This window comes from Crassostrea angulata, chromosome 3 (assembly GCF_025612915.1).
Source record: "Crassostrea angulata isolate pt1a10 chromosome 3, ASM2561291v2, whole genome shotgun sequence".
Classification (NCBI taxonomy): Eukaryota; Metazoa; Mollusca; class Bivalvia; order Ostreida; family Ostreidae; genus Magallana; species Magallana angulata.
The window spans coordinates 7,179,826-7,204,775 of NC_069113.1; the positions used below are offsets into that span (position 1 = coordinate 7,179,826).

Sequence of the window (24,950 nt, forward strand, 5' to 3'; positions counted from 1 at the left end):
TGTGTAAAATGTCTGGGGAAATTTTCGTCGTATATGTTACTACCGTAAGCATAAAAAGTTAACATGCGTTCCGATATATTTGGCATGTACTTTAATTAGCGTAATTTAAAAAACAAATTAATATATTTCCTATCATTTAATCTTTTGTAGAAACGTAAATATACTAGGCTAGTAATTTGATATTGACAATTAAAACAGTGCTGAAATTCTTAGGCAACGACAATTAATTTTGAAGGTTTAAATTGAAATAATTGCAAAGACAAAAAATGAATTATGAGTATTTTAATTATTGAATAAAAAAATAAGATAATTTTTTTTATGTGAACACCAACGTAGTTTTCCATTAACATTTTAGAGAAGAAAAAAATATTTAAAATTTCCCCAGACATTTTACAGTTTACCGCCGAAATTTCTACTATCATTACTGAACATATAGAGAGAGAAAGTACAGAGTTATCTTTTCTTGGGCGAAGAGATTGGGTTTCTGCAGCAGACAGCGGTTTTAATGGGATAAAAACGCTTTTTACCGAGTTTATTAGGAATATTTGAGTGTGAACGTGTTTTTTGACAACATTTGCAACATTGTGTGCGAGGATTTGCGTAACTTTTGTGAAGTAAGTTGTTTTTGGACATTGTTTACATTTCGTGTCCTACTTTCGATTCTTCCCTTGTGTATTATTATATATATATGTCATAGAGTGTAGAGCGGATACGATGCCCCTGTGCACTAACAGAACTTCACATAGCATGTTGCCACACTAACAGAACTTCACAAAGCATGTCGCCACACTAATAGAACTTCACATAACATGTCGCCACACTAAAAGAACTTCACATAACATGTCGTTACACTAACAGAACTTCACATAGTATGTCGTTGACTAACAGAACTTCACATAGCATGTTGTTGCACTAACAGAACTTCACATAACATGTCGTTGCACTAAAAGAAATTCACATAGCATGATGTAGCACTAACAGAACTTCATAAAGCATGTCTTTTCACTAACAAAACATCACACAACATGTTGCACTACCAGAACTTCACATAGCATGTCGTCGCACAAACAGAACTTCACATAGCATGTTGTCGCACTAAAAGGACTTCACATAGCATGTCGTCGCACAAACAGAACTTCACATTTTATATATATATATATATATATATATATATATATATATATATATATATATATATATATATATATATATATATATATATATATATATATATATATATGCCCGTACGATTTCTCGGGGTCTCAATTTCAACAGTTACCCTCCCAAACAGGCCCTATTTATTTTATTATACTGAATGTCTTATTTTTAAAGAAAATTTTACTGCTTACATGTACATAATTCTACGGCGAATCATACTTGCATAATTTACTCACATGTAACAATTCGTTGTGTTACCCTTTGCCAAGTGTGTTGCTAATGCTGAGGATAATAGAACAGATTACCAACTGCGTCTAAACCAATGAGATTTCAGTATTTAACATGAAAGTATAATAAAACATGTTGTCGCACAAACAGAAATTCACATAGCATGTTGACGCACTAACAGAACTTCATATGGCATGTTTTCGCACTTACAAAACTTCACAAAACATGTTGCACTACCAGAACTTCACATAACACGTCGTCGCACTAACAGAACTTCACATAGCATGTCTTTTTAAAATAAGAAAAATAAACACATTACTGATTTATTTTCATCAAATTACAGGCATGCTAGTACATGCATGGTTACCGCTGTATTACTTCATTGCAGAAACAGTCGTAATTCAGTCATCATACCGATACATAACTTATTCATAACAAACATACCAAAATCTTAAAATAGTTGCTAGAATACAGCATCCCTAGATTGTTATCACAGAAAACAACACTGTCTTTCAAATCTTACATACTCATTTATATTCAGTCATACATGTATTACAATTTACATACAAAAACTAAAAATGTAGTTTAGGACTGAAACAAGCTTATCATACGGTACATCCCAGTCTTTAACAAGTGTGTATTGGATCAACAAACAAAAGTAAAGGGATATGTCCAAGATATTTTTGCATTTTTGAATGAAGATTTCATAATAAATCAGCCACACTGTTTATTCAATATGTTTACAAAACTCCCTCATATACTGTCATTAAATATCACACCTTACAGATATATAACATCCCTTCAGGGCAGTAGTTAATGAGGGGACGTTCTCCAGAGAATTAACACATTGTAAGCAGAGTTACCAGTGTCGCACCTACAGTCACACGGCCAGGAAGGGCCCTGGTCTGGCATCTCTTATCTCCCTTTGAATTGTTCATGGAGAGAAATTTTGTCATGTTTGGCACCAATCTTATCTGCAGATGTGTTAAAACGCTCTATTTAAAGTTTTTTAAAACTCCTAGATGATGACGTTCGTTTTCATGGCACTGAATTCCAACAGTTTCCAGGCGGCCTTGGGGTCCAGTTCTTCCTGGTCTCGACATAGAGCCCATGTGTAGGTCATCTTCACAATCTCCTCCTGGAAAACATAAGTCATACAATGTATTGTTGATCCGTAACAGCCTCTGCAATCAGTTCCAATGACTGTGAAATCATTTTAATTTGTAGGAGCCAATTTTTGGATTGCTAGTTTTTTAAAATATTTGTTGGGATGTAAATTCATGGAATTGTTTCTATGTACAATGAATAAAGACTGTGTTTCATTATTTAATAGAGATGTTAATTTCTTTGTAAAGGATATTCATGAAAATTAAGCTTCATTCCATAGAGTACACTTACGAAAAGATTTTGTCAATAATCAAGTCATTCCAGTTCTCCTATTTAAGTAAGTAATTTACTCTGATTAATGCCTATGTTTTGCATTAATGCGAGTACTGAGTATACACAGACACTTACTGGGTTACCAACGACCACTTCCTGTTTAAAATCCCGCCAGCATTCAATCTGATGGGCATGGAATTGTATAAGTAATACTGGTCCCTGTTCCATAACCTGACCTCCAAGAACCTAAACAACATGAGAACACAATAATCAAGTATTGCCTAACCACTGTGGGATTTATCTAAATTATTTGATTTACATGCATGTTGGAATAATATATAAACAGATCAAAGGAATTGAAGAGTGATGGACTGCCATGCTACTACAGTAAAAGCAGAAATATTTTTTTTTATTCAGTTGATAACATTCATCAATGTCAATGTATAATATATTTTTTAAATAAAAAATCTGCAAATCCATATTAATAAAAATATAGTATTCATTTAAAATATTTCTGTTACTGCAGTATGTATGTAGACTGTGGTACTTACATCCACCCGGCCAATGTCAATAATCTGTGAGCATGGTTTGTATCTGGCCTCTATGTAAGGCTTAAGTATAGAAGACGTCACATTGTAGGCCTGAAAAAAGATATTGCACTCTGGAGCAAAGTTAAGGTAGTTATCCAAATCTCAAAACTATGTTTTAGATAAATACTATGACTTACAGATTCGTGCATCCAGTCTTTTAAAACTTCTAAATCAGCTCTAATCATGGCCTTCAATAGAGGAAAAAACAAGGATATTGAAATAAATGGAAAGCAAAATATAATTCTTTAAAGGGGCATGGTCACAATTTTAGTCAAAAATTAATTTTCGGTTTTTAATGTTTCAGTGTGGCATTTGTAATTATGGTCAACCAAAATGTGAGTGCCAGTCGTCCTGTTATAAGCAAGATATAGAGCTCACTATTCTTTGTCATGTAAACAAAGTTTTGTTTACGTTTTGAATGTTGATGTGAACATTCCAGCTTTAGACCCAAAATGAATATGATAAATGCTAGGAGGTATTTATTTATGCTTAAGATAAACTAGAACAGACAGAAATTAGCTTAAAAAAGAACTTTTGCCAATATCTTGAACCAATAAAAACAAAAACAAGGCACGAGCTATGTTTACATGACAAAGAATTGCGAGCTCTGTATCTTGCTAATAACTCTACGACTGACACTCAAACTTTGGTTGATCGTTAGAAATGCATTTCTAAAGCATTATAAACACTTAAAATAGAAAAATGAAATTTGTCCAAAATCATGACCATGTCCCTTTAAGGCATTAAATTCAATTTCTTACACATTATAGCATAAAATGGGGCAATCCATGCTTTAAAGACTGAAAAGCTTACAACATGTTGTGTACATGTAGTGCTAACTTTAATTAATATAATGTCAAGCAAATTGAAATGTTACAGTTACAATATATAATTTATAAACAAATTTGAAATCCAGCAATAAATAATTTAATAACACGACTGGAAAATTTCACTACATGTAATCATTGGTAGTAAAGCACCATGATAATACCTCTAGTATGTTCGGTACAACAACATTTTCACAAAATGCTGCGAATCCTTCCGGTGTAAATGATGGGTCGTATTTGTTGATTTCTGTCAGGGTTTCACTCAGAGTAGATGGTGTTAATACAGTACCTACAACAAAAGGACTTTCTTAAAGTTTGCAAGTCACAATCAAGTAATCCTAATACAGTAAAACTCGTTATAGCGAAATCCTAGGGACCAACGGAATGACTTCGCTATATCTGTATTTCGATATATTCCTATAACGAATTCGTAATAATAAATACATGTATAGCGAATTCACTATATACATGTTTTTTTTCCACCAGACTACAATATTTGCTAATTGAGGCTTAATATGAAAATAAATTCTTTTTATACCTGTAATAATCAGATTGTGAATTGAAAAATCTATGTGAAAATAAATTCATTCAAATTATTATGTTAAAAGGTAGTTTAAATTTTTCAAACTCTAAAGAAAAGTGTTATAAAAGTGTTAAATTTCGTTATCATTCACCTAAACGGGACTAAAAATCAGTTCGCTATATCTGTAAATTCGTTATATCTGAATTTGTTATAACCATAAAATTTTGCAAAGATTTGTTAAGAATTTTACCGGGGACTCAAAAAAACTTAGCAATATATGAGATTTCGCCATATCTGTGTTTGTACTAAATGAGTTTTACTGTATTTACATGTTTGATTATCTTATCTAAAGCTTGATCTATAAGCACATATGTCTTACATTTAGCTTGTATGTCTAACCTAGAATTTGTATGTCTCACCTAGAGATTGTATGTCTCACTTAGAGTTTGTATGTCTTACCTAGAGCTTTTCCTATTAAATCTGTGAGTGCCCGTGTGACTCTGATGGCAGGATTGTCACTCTCATCATATTTCATCTTTAACTCAAACATTTCTGTCAAAATAAAGATTAAAAACCATATAAGACCTACTACACAATTCAAATCAGAGAAAAGAGGAAAATCCATTAAAAATCTGTTACAATACATTATTGAAATTGGGTTGAATATACATGTACATGTGTGCACACACACTCATACATGTATATGATCAAACTTTTTAAGTATTGCACCTGTTTTAAGAGGCCACTTGTGGGGAAATGAGAAACTGACCACTTAAGACAGGTGGCCTCTTATTCCAGGTTTCAAATCAATGAAGAAAAAACTAAATATTTATTTTCAAACATAATATCTACCCGGTACACCTTGCACAAATTAAGAAGTTATGTCACATGAAATCCTTTTTATTTTACAGATAACAGCCTTATTGTTATTCTCTTTTGAGAAGTGGATGTAGGCTATGCCTGTCCACTTCTCAAAAGAGAATAACTTATTGTTTACTTTGGTTTTTGTGTTGTAGTGATATCTTATTAAAGCATGGTAGAATTCAAATTACACACACAAATACTTTGACAAATGACACTGACAGAATGGCCATTAAAAACAGGCATGTTGAAAGCACGGTAACTTAAAACACTGGCCACGTTAGACAGTGGCTGCTTATATGATTTAAAATATAATAAAAAAGCTATATGGGCAGGATTGAAACTGGTTGCTCATGGGGAAAGACTGATGATTAAATCTCAGAATAAGTTAAAATTAACACGCTTACTTACTGTTTAAATAAGCATTGTTTTCTTTGAAATTCTGCCAGCTCTGATAAAACTTTGAGTCCTTGTGAACTGTCACTCCTTTTGTTTCACTATGAAATAAAAAACAAGAGGCCCATGGGACCACATCGCTCACGTGAGCAACAATGGCTTTATATGGGTGTTCAAAGGATATTGTGCCATATGGCCCCTCAGTAGAAAAACAAAAAAAGAATACCAGAAAATAAACTGTATCCAAATTTTACACTTATTTTCCTACACTTAATCTTTGACATTGTACCCTTATGACACACCATTTTTACCAAAAATAAGATCCTATGCAATATATAAAACTAAATTTTTGGTAGGGGTACACTGGTAACTTCCAATTCCCTTTATTTTAGTTCAGCCCCCTCACTTTATAAAACGATCAAATTATATGTGAGAATATGCATATAGGTACATACTCATCTTCAACTACATTGTACTAGCTAGTTATTTTATTTCATTAAAAAAATTCCTATATGTGAAAGAAGAAAATTGTACCTCAAGGTGCTCAAATTAAAAACATTCAAAAATTTAATTGGTCTTCCGCATTATAAACGATTGTTGTTTACCAGCCGTGAACTCGTGCGACGTATTATAAGCTTACTCACTTAATCGATGAATACACTCGAATGAAAAATGTTGTAATGTGATATGTTAAAGAGCTATTACATGTATAATCAATGCATAGGCGTTGGAACTGGGTGGAAGGGGGGTCTCCCCCTCCCCTCCCCCCCCCCCCCCCACTTTTTTTTTGCAAAGTTAGACATAGCCGTACTAAAAGTCTTCTTTTTATTTGCTTGTCAAGATTTCTGATAAGGTCAATGCATTGAAAGATTTAACCTAAATTGGCACAAATATATTTAGCATGTTTCTAATATCCCTTCCAAGTAAACTGTTGCACAACAAGCGTTTGTTATGCGTCAACATTCAAACATGGCTGCTTTATACAAAGAACTTTCGTTTTCGACATGGAATACTGAACCCGAAGTTATACATGTATAAACTGATTGACCGTAATTATCTCTTTATTTTTATTTTCGTAAATTACTCAAATTTGAAACAGAATTCGCTGATAATTTTTGCAATTTATATTTTCCTTTCCATAAGGATTATTTATGCAAAATTATGTTGAATTTGACTCAGTAGTTCTTGAGAAGAAGATTTCTTAAAATGCATCCCCCTTTTTCTACAGTTTCGAGTTTTTCTCCATTTTAAATAAAGATCAGTGTTTCATTTCTGCAATTTATAATCACCTTTCTATAGGGATGCTTTGTGCCAAAGGACGAGTGCACTTACGGGCCCCGGTAAAATTGAAAAAAAATAAAGATTCAAATTAAGCATAATTTTTTACCTAACATCACCTATTGATATCTAATCCATAAGAATCAGCAAGTTTTAGCGCTGAATTTACTGTATCGGTATATGAAAAGCACAAAGCTTTACAACATAGTAAGGGTCAGCCGACATTCGTGGTTTTGTATAGTAAATAAAGGACGGGCATTCATTTCAAAGCCTTTGTTTACTGTCAGCCTAACCGAGTACAAACTTGTGGAAAAGACAAAATATGCATTATGCATTTAGAAAACTTCTGTGAAAACAAGAGGTTTGTACTACATTAGGCTGGTACCTAAAAAATGGAAAACGTATTAAAATTTTAAGGTTTTTCCTATAGCAAGCGAAAGCTATTACCTGTGTGACCCATGTTTGAACTCACGGATGGAATAAATTATTTCAAACAATCACGTGGGTTCTACCCAGGTAGGTGCTCACTGTAAAACATTGACACGTTTTAAATCAACTTTGTATGGTAAGGAAAGTTTGTTTGATCACTATGGTAATATGCAACTTCAAACTTTATTCGAGTTTTGTTCAGACGTAAAATAATGCATAATGATTTATAATATTTCAGCAAAAGCACCAATTGATCCACCAAGAGAATAATGCTGATTTCATTGTCTCCTCCTTCTGATTTAAATAGACACAATTCAAGTAGGTTTGGTTCGATTTTTTCGGATTAGATTAAATATAAGCATTTAAAAATCTTGAATTTTTGGAACTGTATGCTAATTTTGGTAAATTTAGGCGTGCATATAAATCAGAAATATCCATTAGGGCTTAACTATTACGAAAAAACACAATTTTCTACATAACAGTACTGAAAAAGGGCCCATTCTCTATAGTTTAAGTGCACTTGTTCTTTGGTTGAAATTGACAAAGTGGTTTTAGAGAAGAAGTTTAAAATGTAAAAAGTTTACAGACGGACAGACGACGGACAAAAGGTGATCAGAAAAGCTCACTTGAGCTTTCAGCTCAGGTGAGCTAAAAATTAATAACATCAAAACTCTAGCATAAGATCAGCTGAATAAAATAGTACAAGTCATTTGACTCCATGCACACTGACTGTATATAACACAACAGTAACATTCTAAATCTTCTCTTACTCATCCACTTTAATTTCTTTCTCCTCTTTCATAATGGTCCGTAATTCAGTTCTTTTCATCAGTTTTTCTGAATGATGTAAGAAAAACATTGATATGCAAATAAATTTCTAAAAGCTAAACTGTTAATATACTAGTACGGTACATTAACTATAGAAAGTATTTCTTTTATTTTTGCCACTTTTTCCTTTAACATTCAAACACACCTTACCTTTGTATATCAAAGGATAAATGTATCAGAAATCATATTGAAGATCTTAAGCAAAGACTACCAGGCAGATACTTAACATAGCACACATATATTAGACAACTGAACTTTATTTATTTTACAACGATTGATAAGCAAGTTCTACAACTTAAATTAATATCTCTCGTTGGCACAGATGTTAGCGCGAGGGGGTCATTGGTGTAGGAAGAAGCCGGAGTACCCATAGAGAACCCACGTGTCCAAGTGGGCGACCGCCATACCCTATCACATACCACCACTGTCGATCGCGGGGATCGAACTCGGGTCGCAGCGGTGACAAGCGAGTGCATTGTCCACTACGCTACTTGGACACATATATTAGACATTACACAATCTGATCAAAACCACCCCCCTTCTCCTTTTACTCGTCAGGGTCTGACAGGGATCAATAAGAGGTCATATTCACATGACCTCTAAATTTGCATACAATCTAAATATACCTAAGACAATCACAGACATGCTATACTGGAGGTACCATAGAAAAAAAAAGCATGATTTAATTTTTCTGTCTCCTGATGAAAAGTCCCAATAGACTTTCTAAAGCAGTACAAGCCCTTCTCTGATTGGTCAGAAGTAAAGGCCGTTTGAAGATGACCTCCTATCAATACCTGTCAGACTCTGACAACTGTAAGGAGAAAGGAAGGGGGGGGGAGGTTTTAATCAGACTGGACATTACCTGGAGCTTTATATATTTTATTCCTGGAAAAAGCAAGCTCATCCAGTTCTTCTGAAACTGTTTTCACACCCTAAAATAAATGGGAAAAATATTTGAACTTGTCACAGGTACACAAATTGACAATGCATAAGAAACATTAAACAAATGAATATTTGCTACAAATTATAACCTAAAGCCATGAATATGTGCCACAGAGTAGTTGACGGTAGATAATTGTTAGCCAGTTTTACACCTTTATCGATATGTATAAACAGCTAGTATGTTTGTTGATATTCAAGCACAATTTCCTTGCCTACTGCAGATACATTAAATTGTTATAACAATTACAATGATATTCCTTCCCAGTAAAATCTGTACTTACCTCGGCCACCTTTTTCATTGGTTGAGACTTGGACAAGCTCTCCCCGGCACTACTGAGTGTTTCCCTCGCCTTACCAGCCGTCTTCCCCAGCTCCTCCGTAAACTCCTTACCCTTCTTACCAAACTCAGACTTACTGACTTCCTCTACCGTCTGAATTGTGAAAAAGGTACATATATTTATTTGGTAAGAAAAAAAAGACATACATGTACTTTAAAAATTAAAAGCTTCAAGAAATGCATGTTCAATGCTTTGAACTTAGGGCCATAAAACAGTGTTAACATAAATACATTTTTTTGAAAAATACAATTTTCAGATATTTATAAAATTCTTTGTAGAAGTTATTGTGATACACTTACCTCTGAAACCTTTTCTTTTACATCCTCAAACGTTTTCTGGAAGACTGTGGAACTCTTTTTTGTTTCTTCTTGAACTTTTTTCTAAGATTGTTATGAAAAAGATTGTGAACTTTAAAAAAAAAAGGTAAAATTTTATCCTGGCTTGATTCATATTATTTATTAGGATTGCTTGAATAATGAGATACTATAGCATTGCTTTTTAATATAAATGGATGAAATAATATACAGTATTTAATAAAATTGAGCAAGCTTTAAATTTGTAGAAAGATGATTAAGTATCCAGTATTTTTTCTTAGACCTTTTTTTTTTTTTTAGCTTAAGGTCTTGCACTACATCAGTTTTTGATGACGCAGTACACAAAAAAATACACTTCGTAAAACGTATTTCCGGGAACGGTTGTTTTTGTCGGGGACGAATTGTATAGGTACAGCTCTTTTAAAAAAGAGGAAGAAAACTATTGAAAGAGATCTTAATCTTTAAAACGTTTTTGAAAGGGAGATATTGATTACGAAAAAAAGAACAAAGTTACATTGAGAGCAACAAGACGGCAATGAAATATGGACACGCCCACGGAGTCGGCAAACAGAAATGTGTGTTTACTAACTTTAGGTGACATTACGGATGGACAGCTTGAAAATATAAGTAAAGAACATTGTTATAGCAGAGGTATGATGTGTATATAAAATAAGTTTGAAATTTTAAATAATTATAGGCACAAAGAACATTGCAATAGTTTATTATAACATTTGATACATTCAGAGAAAACCATGAAATTTACATTTTGCTAAAATTCTATCTAGGTCTAAAACGTAAATACTTGGAACTACATGATGATGTAGATGGTCAACAAGAACATAACCAGTCTTTGTCACCAGGTAAATTAACTGCTTTTGAATGCACCATGATTTTTGCAATTACTGAGTATTATGATAGACACAAAAATGAATTAAATGGCCAACTGTAATTCGATCTGACTGAATATTGATTTATATCATAGCAGATGATTGCTTTGATGACAACTATGATGCATGTCAATCAGAGATTGAAAGTGAAAAAGATGAGGATGAGGAAGAAGAGGAGGGGGCTCTTGGAGGTCGCAGGATTGTAGAGTTGAGTGTTTTGGCTGCAAAATTAGGTGAAGGCTGCAGTAATTGCTCTACAGAGCTAAAACTTTCATCCTGTGTTGGAGAAACCAGATATGGCCTAGGTATCTAAGACATTAATTAGTTTTCCTCCTATTTATAATTATCTGAATAGATGACAATATATCATTTAATTTAAAATATATCAATCTTTAAAATCATAAGAGAGGATAGATAACTTACAGTTTCAAAATACACAAAATGTTGAACATTTCTTTTATTATAGGCAGTCTCCTCAAAATTCATTGCAATAATTGCAATGAAATTAATAAAGTACCTACTGGCAAGAGACATGGTCAAAATACATGGGATATTAATACCAAATTGGGTGCAGGTATTATATAAACTCTATTGATTGATAGATAATTGTTAAATTATAAAACATGAAAGAAAATTAATAATTGATTTCTAATATCAAATCTTGAAAAAAAAATTTATTTTCATTGCAGCTGTGGTATTTTGTGGACTTGGAGAAATGACCGTTAACAATTTCCTTGCTGCTTTGAATATTCCCACTGTAACTTCTGTAACTTTTAAGAGACGAGAGAGGGAGGTTGGCAGTATTTTTGAAGCTGTTGCAAATGAGACTTGTAATGAAGCCCTTGCCGAGGAGAAAAAAAGGTTCAGTAGAAATGTTTTTTTACTGATTTATTTCAACATATGATATTTTTTCAGTGACTTAATAGGTTAAAGATTATTTATAAATTGATACAAATTTCAACATAGATCACAAGATGCCGAAAAATTTTCTGTGTCCTTTGATGCTGGATGGCAGACTAGAGGTAGCGGTCGAAACTATGCAAGTTTGTCAGGTAACATCCATCATTCATTTTTTATATTTTGCATAATTATTCAAGCATCCCAATGCTACATAAAACCTAACAGTATAGCAGTTTTTGTATTTAAAACAAAGTAGTCCCTTAAGGGGAGATAATAAACAGTCTTGTAAGTAGGAAATACATGTACATGTATACTGTTGGACTTACTGGTATTGAAATATAGCAATAAGACAAAGTGTTGTTGCTTTTTAAGGGCATGCGAGTATGATTGGAGAGAAGACAGGAAAAATTCTTTCATATGCTGTTCGGTGCAAGAAATGCAGGTAGGGCTTTTAGTGTGCTCTCTTCTCTTCTCCCCCTCCCTCCCTCTCTCTCTCTCTCTCTCTCTCTTGAATTTAGATGTAATCAGATAAAAACATGTACTGATAAATTGATTTCTTTAAAATACAGATTCTGTGATAAAGCACCAGTATCAGCAGAAGTGAATAAACATGATTGTAGAAGAAATTGGGAAAAATCCTCAAAGGCAATGGAACCAGATATGGCTTTAGAAATGTTGCATGACTTAAAAGCGCGTGACTTCCATGTAAAACATCTTATAATGGATAATGACTCAACAACCTTAGCCAAGGCAAAAATGTCTTTTGATCCAAATATCCAAAAAATTTCGGATTTTAATCATACAAAAAAAAATCTGGCAAGTAAACTCTATGACATCAAAAAGGAGAAAAAGTATCCTCTTCTAGGTCCAAAATCCATTCAACATTTACTAAAATGTTTTTCATATGCTGTTAAATTCAACGAAGACACAGACACTTTAAAGAGAAATTTAGACTCTATTCCTCTCCATGTATTTGGAAACCACAAGAAATGTGAAAAAAAGTGGTGTAAATATCTACAGGACCCAGAAAATTATAAACCCATAAATTTACCATATGGAAAATATCTTTCTGGAGTGGATTTACTCAAAGATTTACAGCATCTGTTCAGTGATTTAGCTAAAAATGCAAGTAAACTTTCCAATATTGGAAGCACTCAGGCAAATGAAAACTTCAACAAAATAGTTGCCTGCAAAAATCCCAAGGCATTATATTACAGTGGATCTGAGAGCACATCCTTTAGAGTTTGTCATAACAGAAAGGTATTTGATTCTGTAATTCTAATGAGATCTGTTATGCAGTATCCAGAGAGTGGACTAAAATCAACAATAGCTGGATTTGTTGACAGTCTTCATGTATTTAGAGAAATATTGCCAGAACAACACTCCTATAAACTACAGACACTTGTACAAGATACTATGGGACTGGCTTTCAATGCCCATTCAGCATTGGAGGATGTTAAGGCCTTACAATCTTTGGTTCTACATCATAAAGTTTCATATGAAATTATGCTGAAGCACAGTTTTGGTGTAGACTTTATTATTTCCTCCATTGAGAGCAAGAGTAAAACTAATGAATTGATTGCTACACTAGCTCCCCTCTCTTCATGCATATCTCCCTACATGCTTAAAAAAATTGCCTTGTCTGGACTGTCTTATGACCATCTTAGACTTGCTATTGAAAGGGGTGGTGCTGATGGTTTAAAGATGGTTTTAGGAGAAAAGACTGAGCAGGGCACTGTTAGGGTAACAAAAAACAAAACTATAGTTGGAAAAATTTATGATCACTTTTGCTAAACTTATTTTGATAGTTAAGGCTTGTTCTGAACATTGATTTTAATAATATATGTAGAATTTATTAATGTATACATATTTTTTAATTTGTTCTATAAATTTTTAGATGTATTATACAATTGCAGATTTTAACATGTATAGTGACATCGTTGAGGAAAAACACACTATTTGTAAGTATGTCGATCATGTTGGTTTGAAAAGCTTGTGTTTCCATAGCGTATCAACTTGATGTTCATCATGTAAGTATTATGTGTGGTGTACTGTTTGTGTTCTTTGTGTCTGTGTCTGTAGTACATGTAGTTGCATGCAAGCTTTTTAAATATAAAATATATATCAGTATTATTAAAATTCCTATTTTTCTTTTGTATTGTCCTTTTTTCTGTTGTATTGTCCATTGCATGCATTTGTGTGTAAATTTATGTGAGTTTTTTTTTAGAATAAAATTTTCTTTAATAATTCATTAACTCATATTATTGATCCTTCATTGTGCAATAGTTTGCAAAGAGTACTTGCTGAAATATGTAAGTAAATTTCTTTTAATGTGTGAAGGATATATATATATATATATATATATATATATATATATATATATATATATATATATATATATATATATATATATATATATATTGTTTTCTTTTCTATTTTCTATTACAATCAAAAGGTTTAATTTCTAAATTCAATTACTAGTAATTTTCAGTCATATACTTTTGATTTATATTCTAATAATTAAACAAAAAATGCAGCAAATTAACATCATTTCAAACAAAGTATTGAAAATAGTATGTTTTAGACATGAAAAAGTCCCATGGTGATTCAGTCCGTAGAATTAGGAAAGATAACTCTTACAAGTGGATCTTTCATACCATATTATTTTTTGAAAAATTATTTCAATTATTTGTAACATTTTTCATTCAATTTTTTATATTGTATTCATTTTGTTACACTTCTTTACTATTTTTAACAAAATTTCTAAATTATTCATTCACAGATTAAGAAGATACGAACATTGATTGTTTTGAGGAAAAACACAAATAATTTTAATAAAAATATATTCGAATGATATGAGGTGTTGTATTTTTTTTTAAGTGTCTAAGGAAATGATCTATCTTTTGAAACAATTACTTCTTCTATTTTATTGACTATGTACTGGAAATATTTTTTAGAATGAAAATCACAAAAAACATTAAAAAATTATTTTAAAATACTTAAGATATTACTATCATCACATGGATATTTGATATCTGTCTAACTATTGGTACTGTAATGAAAAATGAAATAACATTTTGGTGTAGTGAAGTACCTTAATACAGATGTAGATCCAAGAAAGGAAATAAAAGACTTACAAATTTTTCTCTTGCTTTCAATAAAGCATCAGCTTCCTCCAACTTTTTTCTTTCATCTCTGAATTTCTTCAGGTTCTCCTGTTAGAAAAAAAAATGCAACATTTTTAAATTGCCACACAAACATTTTACAAATTTATATTTATTAAATAGTAGTTTGAATTATGCCAATGGTATTTGACTATCACACAAATTAACTCTTTTTCATTCCAATTGTTCCCTATGGAACATTTAAGTCTTCTTCAGAAAATTGATTTGCTGAATTGCTTTAAATGAATGCTGTTGTGTAAATTGATATGTGAACTTAAAATATGTCCATTCATCCAGTAGAATATATATATTACATTTTTTTCGAGGGAATAACTAGTAATGATTTGTGTCTAAAGAAAATTACCTTTATTTCTTTGTTCTTTTTTAGGTCTTCTTGTACCTGCTCAAAGAATTTTTGAAAAAAATTCTTAGGTTGTTGGCTTTCTGAATAATTCCGACCCTGAAATAAGCAAGAATGGACAGATATTAAGATTTTTAAACCACATTTCAAATCAATACATGTACCAAGAACAATGAGTAGGACCAAGAGAAAATTTGAGGTACACATATAAGAAGTAATTGAAAATCACAATCAATTTTTTAACTCTTACACTACAATATTGGGAACCATTTTGTTAAACTAAGTTAACTATTATATTATTAAAATGTTTGTATGCATATGAAAAAATAATAATTTAAAAAAAACAAAAAAAAAACTAATTTAACATCATTATTACATTGTCTATATGGTCAACATTGAGGGCTCAACAATAACATTTACTAGTCTGCAGATATGTTATTTGTCTTTTAAATATTAATAAAGATAAATTGATTCACATAACTGATTTATGAGCATATTACCAGTCTTCATGTTTCGCAGAAGAACTGAACCCTGTGATTGTCAAGTTCGATTATACTCTCAAGCTGCAGTCTCAGTATATGCTTTAAAAAAGTCTGACAGTTTCTTGCGTATCATCATGGAAGCAATGTGTCCAATTTGTTTTAATGATTTACTATTTTAAAACCACTAATTAAAGTAAGCGGCGACTACCATCATTTCTACATGCCAATCTGATTAAAATCAGATCTTTGATCCGCTCCGACAAATTCTGATGTCGCTACACAAAGCGACTATCAGAATTTCGGAGCGTTACAAAGATCTGATTTTAATCAGATTGTTCTACATGCATAAATAAATTCAGGATTTTCAATAAAAATGTCAACTTTTGAGCATCAATGATTTATTGAAGTTATAAGGCAGGACTTTTTATTATTTAACTCGACTGATAAGGCACAATTAATGTTATAGTCACTCCTTTTAAAATCTATTACTAGCATTAGTCTCTGATGACTGAACTACTGTTATAATGTCCAGCCATACGGAACTGAATATTTTGGTCTCTGTATTATTAAAAATATATTGTAGAACTGAGATTCTACTCTCAACTAGAGAATCACAATTAATATACCTGCTTGGCATGTAACTGTGGTGTTTTGAAGAGTGGTTCACTCAATCCTCTGTACTGAATATTTCCCCAGATATGCTTCTGTCGATGTGGGACAATACAACGCTGGCATTTTGTAAGCTACAAAAATTTGAGTCAAAAGGTGAAAACAACATAATCTTGATACAAAATCACTTCAGTCAAGTAAAACAAATAAAAATACGGACTTAATAAAAGACACAAAGATTGGAAATGCAAGAAGATTACCTTTTTACAAACATTGTATATTAATAAATGTCATATTGCATAAGAATTATGAAAAAGTCTTCAGTCAGTGGTAATTGAAACAAATCAAGCTTGTATCGAAAAACAGATACCAAAAATAAGAAAACAATGTAATAGCGAGCGCAGCTCGCCGGCGCGCAGCGCCGGAGCGAAGCAAGCTCTACCGGCAAGGCGTGTATGAATAGAAAATTCGGACTATGTTGCACATTCATTCAACGGATTTTTTTGGCGTCAGTAAAGCGGACCAGTTATGCATCGTTTTAATCGTCCCAGTAGTTCCCTGTAATCATGGCAATTTTTTTCACTTCACACTCTCACGAGAATCAGCAAGACAAATTTAGACAGTAAAAACAATAACGATGTAAGCGACATACAGTCAATGTTACCTCTAAAGTTCACCCCAGTACACTTTCAATCGAAAATAATCGTGTGACGTCACAAACGTTTACACATTGATCCGATATATTTTTTCGGAGTCAGTAAATTTTGACCCACAATTCATAGTACCAATGGTTTCCAACCTCACGTTCCAACATCACGTTCTCCCGAGAATCAAAGTAAAACCTTTGAAAAGTTTATAAGATGTGTAATTTTAAGAACATCATGCTTTTTAAGTAAATAAAACAGTATACTTCGCATACTTTTATTTCTCAGGGGAGTTTTAAAGAGTAAGACGACACTTAACCAACGTCAGCTTTGACGTCACAATAAGCACTGATAAGGGGAAATTACTCTAATTGAAGTTATTGTAAATCTGCTGAAATGACCAAAATCCTCTTAAAATCTTGCAAAGGCTTAGATAAAGAACAGCTGACGAATAAGGACATTTCTTCAGATACAGGAAACGGTTGTAAATTGCACTAATTTGGATAAATGCTCACAAATATTTTATTCACTATAATTACGGTAATTTCCTGAAACGTAACGTTATACATGCGCGGATCCAGAAAATTTTTCCAGGGGGGGTCCGAAGGATAATTGTGTTTGCCAGGGGGGGTCCGAGGCATATTTTCGTGATAATTTTACTATGTAAATTTAATAAATTTTCATTTTCCAGGGGGGGTCGGGACCCCCCCCCCCCCGACCCCCCTCTAGATCCGCGCATGGTTATACGTAGCAGCGCCTTTTTTTTAAAGGGGATGGGTGGGTGGATGGCAGCCTCATCCAAAAAATCTTTGCAAGCAAAAAGAAAAATAAATCATGAAAATTCTAATCCTTCTGCTCTTTAGCAGTTCAATGGTTTCTTTATTTTCACTTCCATTTATTACAAGGGGGGGGGGGGACAACACCATGTTCTTTTAACATGATAAGCAAATATTTTTAAGCGTAAATTAAAAATAAAATTAAACATGTATAAATTGACGAAAATGAAAAAAATTTTAGCATGGGGGGAGCTCTATGATGAGTCAAGTTTTATATGTAAGTTTAAGAAAAAATGTCTACTGCAAAAAAAGGGGGAAATCAATCAATCAATCACAATCACTTTAAAAGAGGAGATGCAGTGCAATGAATATTTATATATTAAAATCTTTATTATTTAACAACATTGTATCTGAGATTAAACTATTGTTCTACATATAAATAAATGAATTATATCAAGTCTTATAAACTATGAATAATGAAAATTTACTGAAAAATAGGTATGTTTTATTTTTTGGCATTCAAATTTCACGTTGTTAATTTTATTTTAATAATTTATTATAATTCATTGTTTGATCACATGCTGTGCTCGCCCCAACGGTCGCACCGTAAAACATATTAATTAAATATATTTGACAATAACTTACTTGTAATACACAATTTTTTCGACACACAACACCGGCAGCATGGGCCAAGGTCGACATTTTGGTTTGGTTTTCACGTTGTTACACTCTCGATCCCGATGCATATTTATACTATCTGTAATTTATTGTTATGTCAGTTGTAATTTTGCATAATTTCTTTCTTTTAATAATAATGACAAAAGAGCTACGTTATTTAATCTGACATTTTAGAGTTTGAGTTTGTCTGTCATGAAATATGAATCGGGATCGAATAAGTTTACAAAAGTGAAAGTAGAAAAATGGCTTTCATGTCTCAACCGTTTTTGCGTCAAATTCGGAACCTGGCCAGAATTACGGTAATGATTTTTTCAAGACACGCTTAAGTCGTATTGATAAATTTCTCCTTTGTTGCACACGCGTTGCTATGGTACTTAAAACTCCGTTTATTTTTTTTTAAACATCAGCTGTTTTCCCAAGGTTAAACAGCAAATAAAAGCTATTGTAATTTTCATTGTCGATTAGGCCTAAAAAAACAAGTTAAAATGATATAAAATGTTATAAATAAATTAGTTATTATAATAATCTTATTCAATACAAAAACTCCTTAAACGTGAAGATACAGGATACCTCAATTATAGCAAAGTCTTGGGAACCAATGGATTTACTTCATAATTTCGTAATACAGTGGGATCTGCTTAAACTGATAGCCTTTTTGACAGAGATAAATTATCAGATTAACAGATTATTAGATAAACGATTTAACAGTATTGAACAATAAAATATAAAATGTTGCAAGACGAAATTTATCAATAAAAACAAATTAAAACAGGATTCAAAATCCATTTGCTATATCTGCAAATTTGACATTAAATTATAACTGTATTTTGTTTTTGTCTTACAAGGATTGTTATTTTACTATATCTGTGTTATGTGCTCATTTGTATTTGTTATCATATTCAATTGGTAATAAATTACATCTATTCAATCATATAAACATTGTGGGTGGACAAGAAAGTATGGCAGTTTTTTGATAAATGATGTCAAAAATTTTATCTGATATAGCATGTCAGTTATGTCAAAGAAAACAAATTTACTTGCATATAAAATATTTTGGTTACATATTGCATTTTGTCACCAATTAAAACAAAAAAAAAACAGCTTGGAAGTTTGATTTTGTTTTAAATCCTTTCAGGGTTCACCATGCAAAGCATTTCACACTAACCAGAAGCTGACGGCTGCAGTAAGTATGTTTTATTTTAAGTGCCTGAAAGTTTTCTTAACACATAATACAACTGTTATTAAGTTTTACAGGTTTTCATTTCCATTCAATTAATGCTCAAGTTTACATACCTGTAAATGCCATTTTCTGAATGGATGTATTCCAGAAGTGGAACATAGGTAAAATTAATCATGTCGCTATGGCAACTCCAGACATTGACAAGGCAGCCTCCATGTTCAGAGATGTCCTTGGAGCCAAAGTTAGTGAAAAACATGTAAGTCATTTCACAGGAAATGAACAAAGAAACATACAACACCAATAATTAAACAAGTAAAAGAACCAACACACATGCAGTACATGTATTTATTGACTAGTTTCTTTTCATCAAGATACCATTTAGATAAATTACTTGAGCTTTATTCATAATGTGTGCTTAGTCCTTATTTTTTATTTTAAATTATTTCCAATATTATTTTCAGCCTCAACCAGATCATGGGGTTTACACAGTGTTTGTTGAGCTTGGGGAAACAAAAATAGAGGTAAGAAAAGTGAAGAGAAGTGCATACAAGAGCAGCAAATATATCAATGCAATTCTTCTCACACCAATGTACCAATTATTGCTGTTACAGCTCTTAAATCCTCTTGGAGACAAAAGTCCTATTCAAAACTTTTTGGATAAAAACAAAAGTGGAGGCATGCATCATATCTGTATTGAGGTACATATCTTAAAAGCAATTTTTCAACCTAGAGATGTTTTAAATTCATAATTGATCTGTCATCACTTTGAGCATAATGCACATTAAGTTTGCATTACATTTTATTGTTGTTTTTATATTTTTTTATGTTTGAACAGGTAGACAACATTAATGAAGCAATGAAAGACCTCAAATCTAAAGGTATCAGACTTCTGAGTGAAGAATCAAAGATTGGGGCTCATGGCAAACCTGTGGTATTCCTCCACCCCAAGGATTGTAACGGTGTGTTAGTAGAACTGGAGCAGGTGTGAAGCTTTTGACACATACATGTATTTCCCCCTGAAATGCTCAAATAATTGAACACCTCTACCTATTTTGTTTAAAGAAACTTAAAGAAACTTAAACTTGTTTAAACTGAGAATTACACCAAGCAAAAACATTTGACCTATCCAGGTTAGACAGTTTTTCATTGTTGGAGGTTTGGTTTTTGGTTAAGTGCATTGAAATTTTCGGCTTGTAAATAAGATACATTTGTTTTAATAGTAAACTTAGATTTGTTGAACACTAGGGCATTATTAAGAGTATGTTTAATGACATATGTACATTAAATAGGTATAGAATGGTTTCATAAAGAAATACATAAAGGTTGACACAGTACCAGATAAGTTAAAACTACAGTGTAACCAAACAGCTTTTTTTTGGTCACCAAAACCTAAGCATGTTGTTAAAGTTTTTTCACCATGCATAGAGTGCATTTTGTTTGATTAAAAACATGTAATGATATGAATACATTTAATGATTGCTTATTTGAAAAACTGTATCTGTGTTAGGCATTTATTATGAAATAAACTTGCTTTGACACAACAGTGCCCTAACATTGTAATTTTACTACTCAGAGAAACTGAATTATTCTTTGGGTGACAAAATAAAGTTGAAGAACCCAAAGAGAGTTGAACCTCCTGCACCATGAGATTGGAAGTTACTGTATTTGGTGAGACATCATGCGCGGAAAATGAAAATTTATTAAATTTACATAGTAAAATTATCGCGAAAATATGCCTCGGACCCCCCCTGGCAAACACAATTATCCTTCGGACCCCCCCTGGAAAAATTTTCTGGATCCGCGCATGGACATGAGGCTGGAAAAGAAACCAAACCAGAAACAGATGACATCACAATCTGTTCCAGTCAAACATAGACAGAAGGTCTTTGGCTTTCGCTCATAGATGGGTCCCTACTCAGCAAGTTTTTGGTTACTTGTTTTTCTCTTGAAATCATTAGGTTGACACCTATTGTAATGAAAAAATCCAAAAAGTTGTGTTTCAATTACTTTTTTTAACCAAAATGTCAATATGTATACCCCATTTTTCATAACAAGTTTCCAGCCAATTTCCATTTTTTGCTATTTCAAATATACATTTTTCAACTAAAGCAAGTTTGGAACATATATTTTTAATCCGTATTATGTGAAAAACACATTACAATGGTTATCTTAATTAACAGAAAAAAGACATTTTGTATGAAAAGTATACCAAATTAGAAAATCAAAATTATTTTAAAAAAACTAAATAGCTTAAATTTTTGTTATTTAATGGTTAACTGCCTTTAGTTAATTTTTTCTCTAAAATTTCAGATTTATATCTGTTGCACTTTGAAAGCTAAAACATTGTAGGGGTCAACTTGCTTTTTTCCTTCTACACATTTTTGAACATGTATACCTTCATTTCACTCAGTCTACTTCAATGACCTTTAGAAAATGTAATCCATTAATTTTTCTTCCAACATTTTCAAGTGAATATGTTTGCATGTTTTGAAAGGAAGCCCTGTACTAAGTATTTTATTTTTCAAAAACTGTAAAAAGGAAGACATGCATTTTTAAATACAAAAAGATGTCACTCAAGTAGGGACCTAGAGGCATATGGACATAAAAGCCAGGTCTATATTCTTTTCCGCGAAGTACATGTTCGTCTAGATATTTGATTGCATGATCAAATAATATAAATGGGTCACATTTGTTGTAGCAAAACAGCATTATAAAGTATTTGAATGTCTTAATTAAATTATGATCACCATTAATAAATTATTTTATTTTTATAGTAACCTAGGTCAATATTATAAAACATACTTGAGGCCAATGATAAAAAGATTACCTATAAAATTCTTGAAATTGCATTGGGAAATAACATGCTGGTATTCATAAAGAAATATTTAAAACTTTCAATAGATTCTGATACATAAGTAAAACTCGGAGATCCTCAGAACTTTTTATTTACATCATCAGTAGGGAGCACAGATTATTTTGATAACTTTATTATTAGATCAGTCCAATAATATGTTTAAGACATGAAAATATCATGAAAATATGTCTTGTACACACTATTAGTTTTTGGCAACGAGCCAGACCTCGTTATCATGTCTATTCATAGAGCTGGTACCGTCATATCCGGCCTGGTAAAAATGGTCTCTATGGTAGAGATTTCTGTTGTTGATTTGTTTCATTAGTTCTTTCACTTTCCTCAGGTTCATTCTGTTATTAAAGAACGATTTCCTCAGGTTCATTCTGTTATTAGAGAACGATTTCCTCAGGTTCATTCTGTGATTAGTGAACCTACTTAACGATCTGAAATGAAATTTAAGTACATACTTAAAACTTTAAGATTTCCTCTTTCAATTCCTACTCAGAATAACAATTTGGACATACAGTAAAACCCGTTTAGTACGAACACGGATATAGCGAATTCTCGGATATAGCGAAGTCTTTTTGAGTCCCCGGTAAAATTCTTAACAAATTTTTGCAATTTTTTAGGGTTATAACGATTTCGGATATAACGAATTTACGGATATAGCGAACTGAGTTTGAGTCCCTAGGACTTCGCTATAACCGAGTTTTACTGTATTTGACTGATACTCGGAATTAACTACCAACCACCATGCTTAGCATCTTAAATAAAACGTAACGGAATATGATGTTCGATATTTACACATTCAATTCCCATGCAGAAGATTGGAATAACTTGCCATTGTATTAACATGTATTATTGACATTTAAATAACAAATAAACAGCAAGTTAAAAAGTTTACCTGGATATGAACTTGGTTGGTCAAATGATCTAATAAATCATGTGAAGTCCGAAGCATTAAAGAACTGTTCGTAAAGCTTAGATTATAGTCTTCATAAAATGGACACAAAGTTCACATTAATATAGCCCATACATGTGTTTATTTATTATGTGTGAATGCATTGATATCATATGACCATCATCTGAACGTGTACCCATCTTTACCAAATTAAACTGATCGTGCATGAAGGAAATACAAGAGTTCTGATTAATACACAATCTTTAAGACTACATGATGAATTATGATGAATTCTTCTGCAAAATTCGTTCACACACGCCCGCTCCTGCAGATTTCACATTTGTGGACAGTGAAGCCAAGGTGCCATATTAGATACCAGCCTAGTACCATGTGTATGTTCTCCTTACTAATGTACTAGACTTACTTGACGTAGACGTCCATGGGAGGGAGCATAGTGATGTACACGGTGGGGTCGGTGGGGGCCGGGGGGAAGGGCTGCATGTGGTGGGGGATCATGAAGTGCATCTCCATCACACTCTGTTCGTAATTCCTTCCCACCCCGGGGTAAACGGTCATCAGCATAGGGGATATCATCGGTATCTTCATTCCTTCATAAAACATTAAAAAGAAAATTGCACATACGGGGGCAATTCAATATTAGTATTTATTACCTAAAGGATTTTACCGCGCGGCAACGTATTTCAGAGCGCGGGTATGTTATTGTTACATCCTTTCGATAGTTCTCAGGGAATGTATATTCCTTTACGTAGACGCTGTTTTTAGTACTTGGTGAAACCAAATTCAATGTTATCAAAATGGAGTATCAAATAATCAACAGTTTTAAAGCCTCAAATAAGGTAAATGACTATTTAAAATCTAATGGGTTTAAGACTCCCCCTTCTTTGTGTAAACTAACATTAAATTGAGATATTGTAATGCATGCAACAGGTTCTGTGCATGTAAAAGATGAAAAAAATCTTACTAGTATATTGCATAATGGCACGAAAACTATCTGCAATATGCAAATTGTAAACCCCGAAAACTAAAAAAGGAATTAGGTAATAAAACAATTATTGAATGCTTGAACAGTCAATTGCAATAGACCAGATTTTTTTTCTCTTGGTGCAGGGAACAGCTCAGTATGATCTATTGCCCCAGGCCAACGGCTCATACTGAGCTGTTCCCTGCACCTCGGGAAAAAATATTCTGGTCTATTGACTGCTCAAGCATTAAATAATTGTATATTGTAGCACAGCACGATAACGCTTTGCCTGATTTCGTGTATAACGATACTCTTCAACAGCTCTATTCGATATCTTTCAAGCAGTTTAAACATTTTGTCATTTCAACAGAACCAATCGTCATTCGGTAATGCATTTTTTTTAAATGAATTTGCGTCTTATAAGGTATCTTTGAAATTGA

The 24,950-nt window shown here is 32.4% G+C and overlaps 3 protein-coding genes across 5 annotated transcripts in view; 1 reads left to right on the plus strand and 2 right to left on the minus strand.

Annotated features, from left to right (window-relative positions):
- Window positions 1–1,696: 1,696 nt before the first annotated feature.
- LOC128176714 (mitochondrial import inner membrane translocase subunit TIM44-like) lies at window positions 1,697–18,659 on the minus strand. The gene is made up of 15 exons (XM_052843226.1): window positions 18,561–18,659; window positions 16,513–16,629; window positions 15,408–15,503; window positions 15,017–15,094; window positions 10,078–10,158; window positions 9,722–9,871; window positions 9,361–9,430; window positions 8,441–8,507; window positions 5,979–6,064; window positions 5,166–5,258; window positions 4,348–4,472; window positions 3,494–3,544; window positions 3,318–3,407; window positions 2,902–3,012; window positions 1,697–2,524 (listed from the first exon to the last, which is right to left on the minus strand). The coding sequence occupies exons 1-15, from the start codon at window positions 18,615–18,617 to the stop codon at window positions 2,405–2,407; spliced, it is 1,392 nt and encodes a 463-aa protein (XP_052699186.1). The 5' UTR covers window positions 18,618–18,659; the 3' UTR covers window positions 1,697–2,404.
- Window positions 18,660–18,748: 89 nt separating this feature from the next.
- On the plus strand, window positions 18,749–21,316 carry LOC128176715 (methylmalonyl-CoA epimerase, mitochondrial-like). The gene is made up of 6 exons (XM_052843228.1): window positions 18,749–18,892; window positions 19,729–19,776; window positions 19,922–20,029; window positions 20,235–20,294; window positions 20,385–20,471; window positions 20,609–21,316. The coding sequence occupies exons 1-6, from the start codon at window positions 18,836–18,838 to the stop codon at window positions 20,759–20,761; spliced, it is 513 nt and encodes a 170-aa protein (XP_052699188.1). The 5' UTR covers window positions 18,749–18,835; the 3' UTR covers window positions 20,762–21,316.
- A 1,384-nt stretch (window positions 21,317–22,700) lies between these two features.
- Window positions 22,701–24,950, minus strand: part of LOC128175701 (heme-binding protein 2-like) — a 35,928-nt gene continuing 33,678 nt past the window's right edge. For all 3 annotated transcript variants that reach the window (XM_052841526.1, XM_052841527.1, XM_052841529.1), the window contains 2 exons: window positions 23,953–24,136; window positions 22,701–23,070 (listed from right to left, as the gene is read on the minus strand). In XM_052841526.1, the coding sequence (XP_052697486.1) occupies window positions 22,830–23,070; window positions 23,953–24,136 (425 nt within the window). In that variant the 3' untranslated portion in view covers window positions 22,701–22,829. The remainder of the gene's footprint in view (window positions 23,071–23,952; window positions 24,137–24,950) is intronic.

Excerpts from the sequence above, each read along its gene's own strand:
- LOC128176714 (XM_052843226.1), bottom strand. The coding sequence starts at position 18,617 with ATGTCGACCTTGGCCCATGCTGCCGGTGTTGTGTGTCGAAAAAATTGT. Across the intron at positions 15,095-15,407 it reads AAAAGAACAAAGAAATAAAG|GAGAACCTGAAGAAATTCAG; the intron begins GTAATTTTCTTT and ends TTTTTCTAACAG. Across the intron at positions 5,259-5,978 it reads AAACAATGCTTATTTAAACA|AAATGTTTGAGTTAAAGATG; the intron begins GTAAGTAAGCGT and ends TTATTTTGACAG.
- LOC128176715 (XM_052843228.1), top strand. The coding sequence starts at position 18,836 with ATGGCTTTCATGTCTCAACCGTTTTTGCGTCAAATTCGGAACCTGGCC. Across the intron at positions 18,893-19,728 it reads GGAACCTGGCCAGAATTACG|GGTTCACCATGCAAAGCATT; the intron begins GTAATGATTTTT and ends AAATCCTTTCAG. Across the intron at positions 20,295-20,384 it reads TTGGGGAAACAAAAATAGAG|CTCTTAAATCCTCTTGGAGA; the intron begins GTAAGAAAAGTG and ends TTGCTGTTACAG.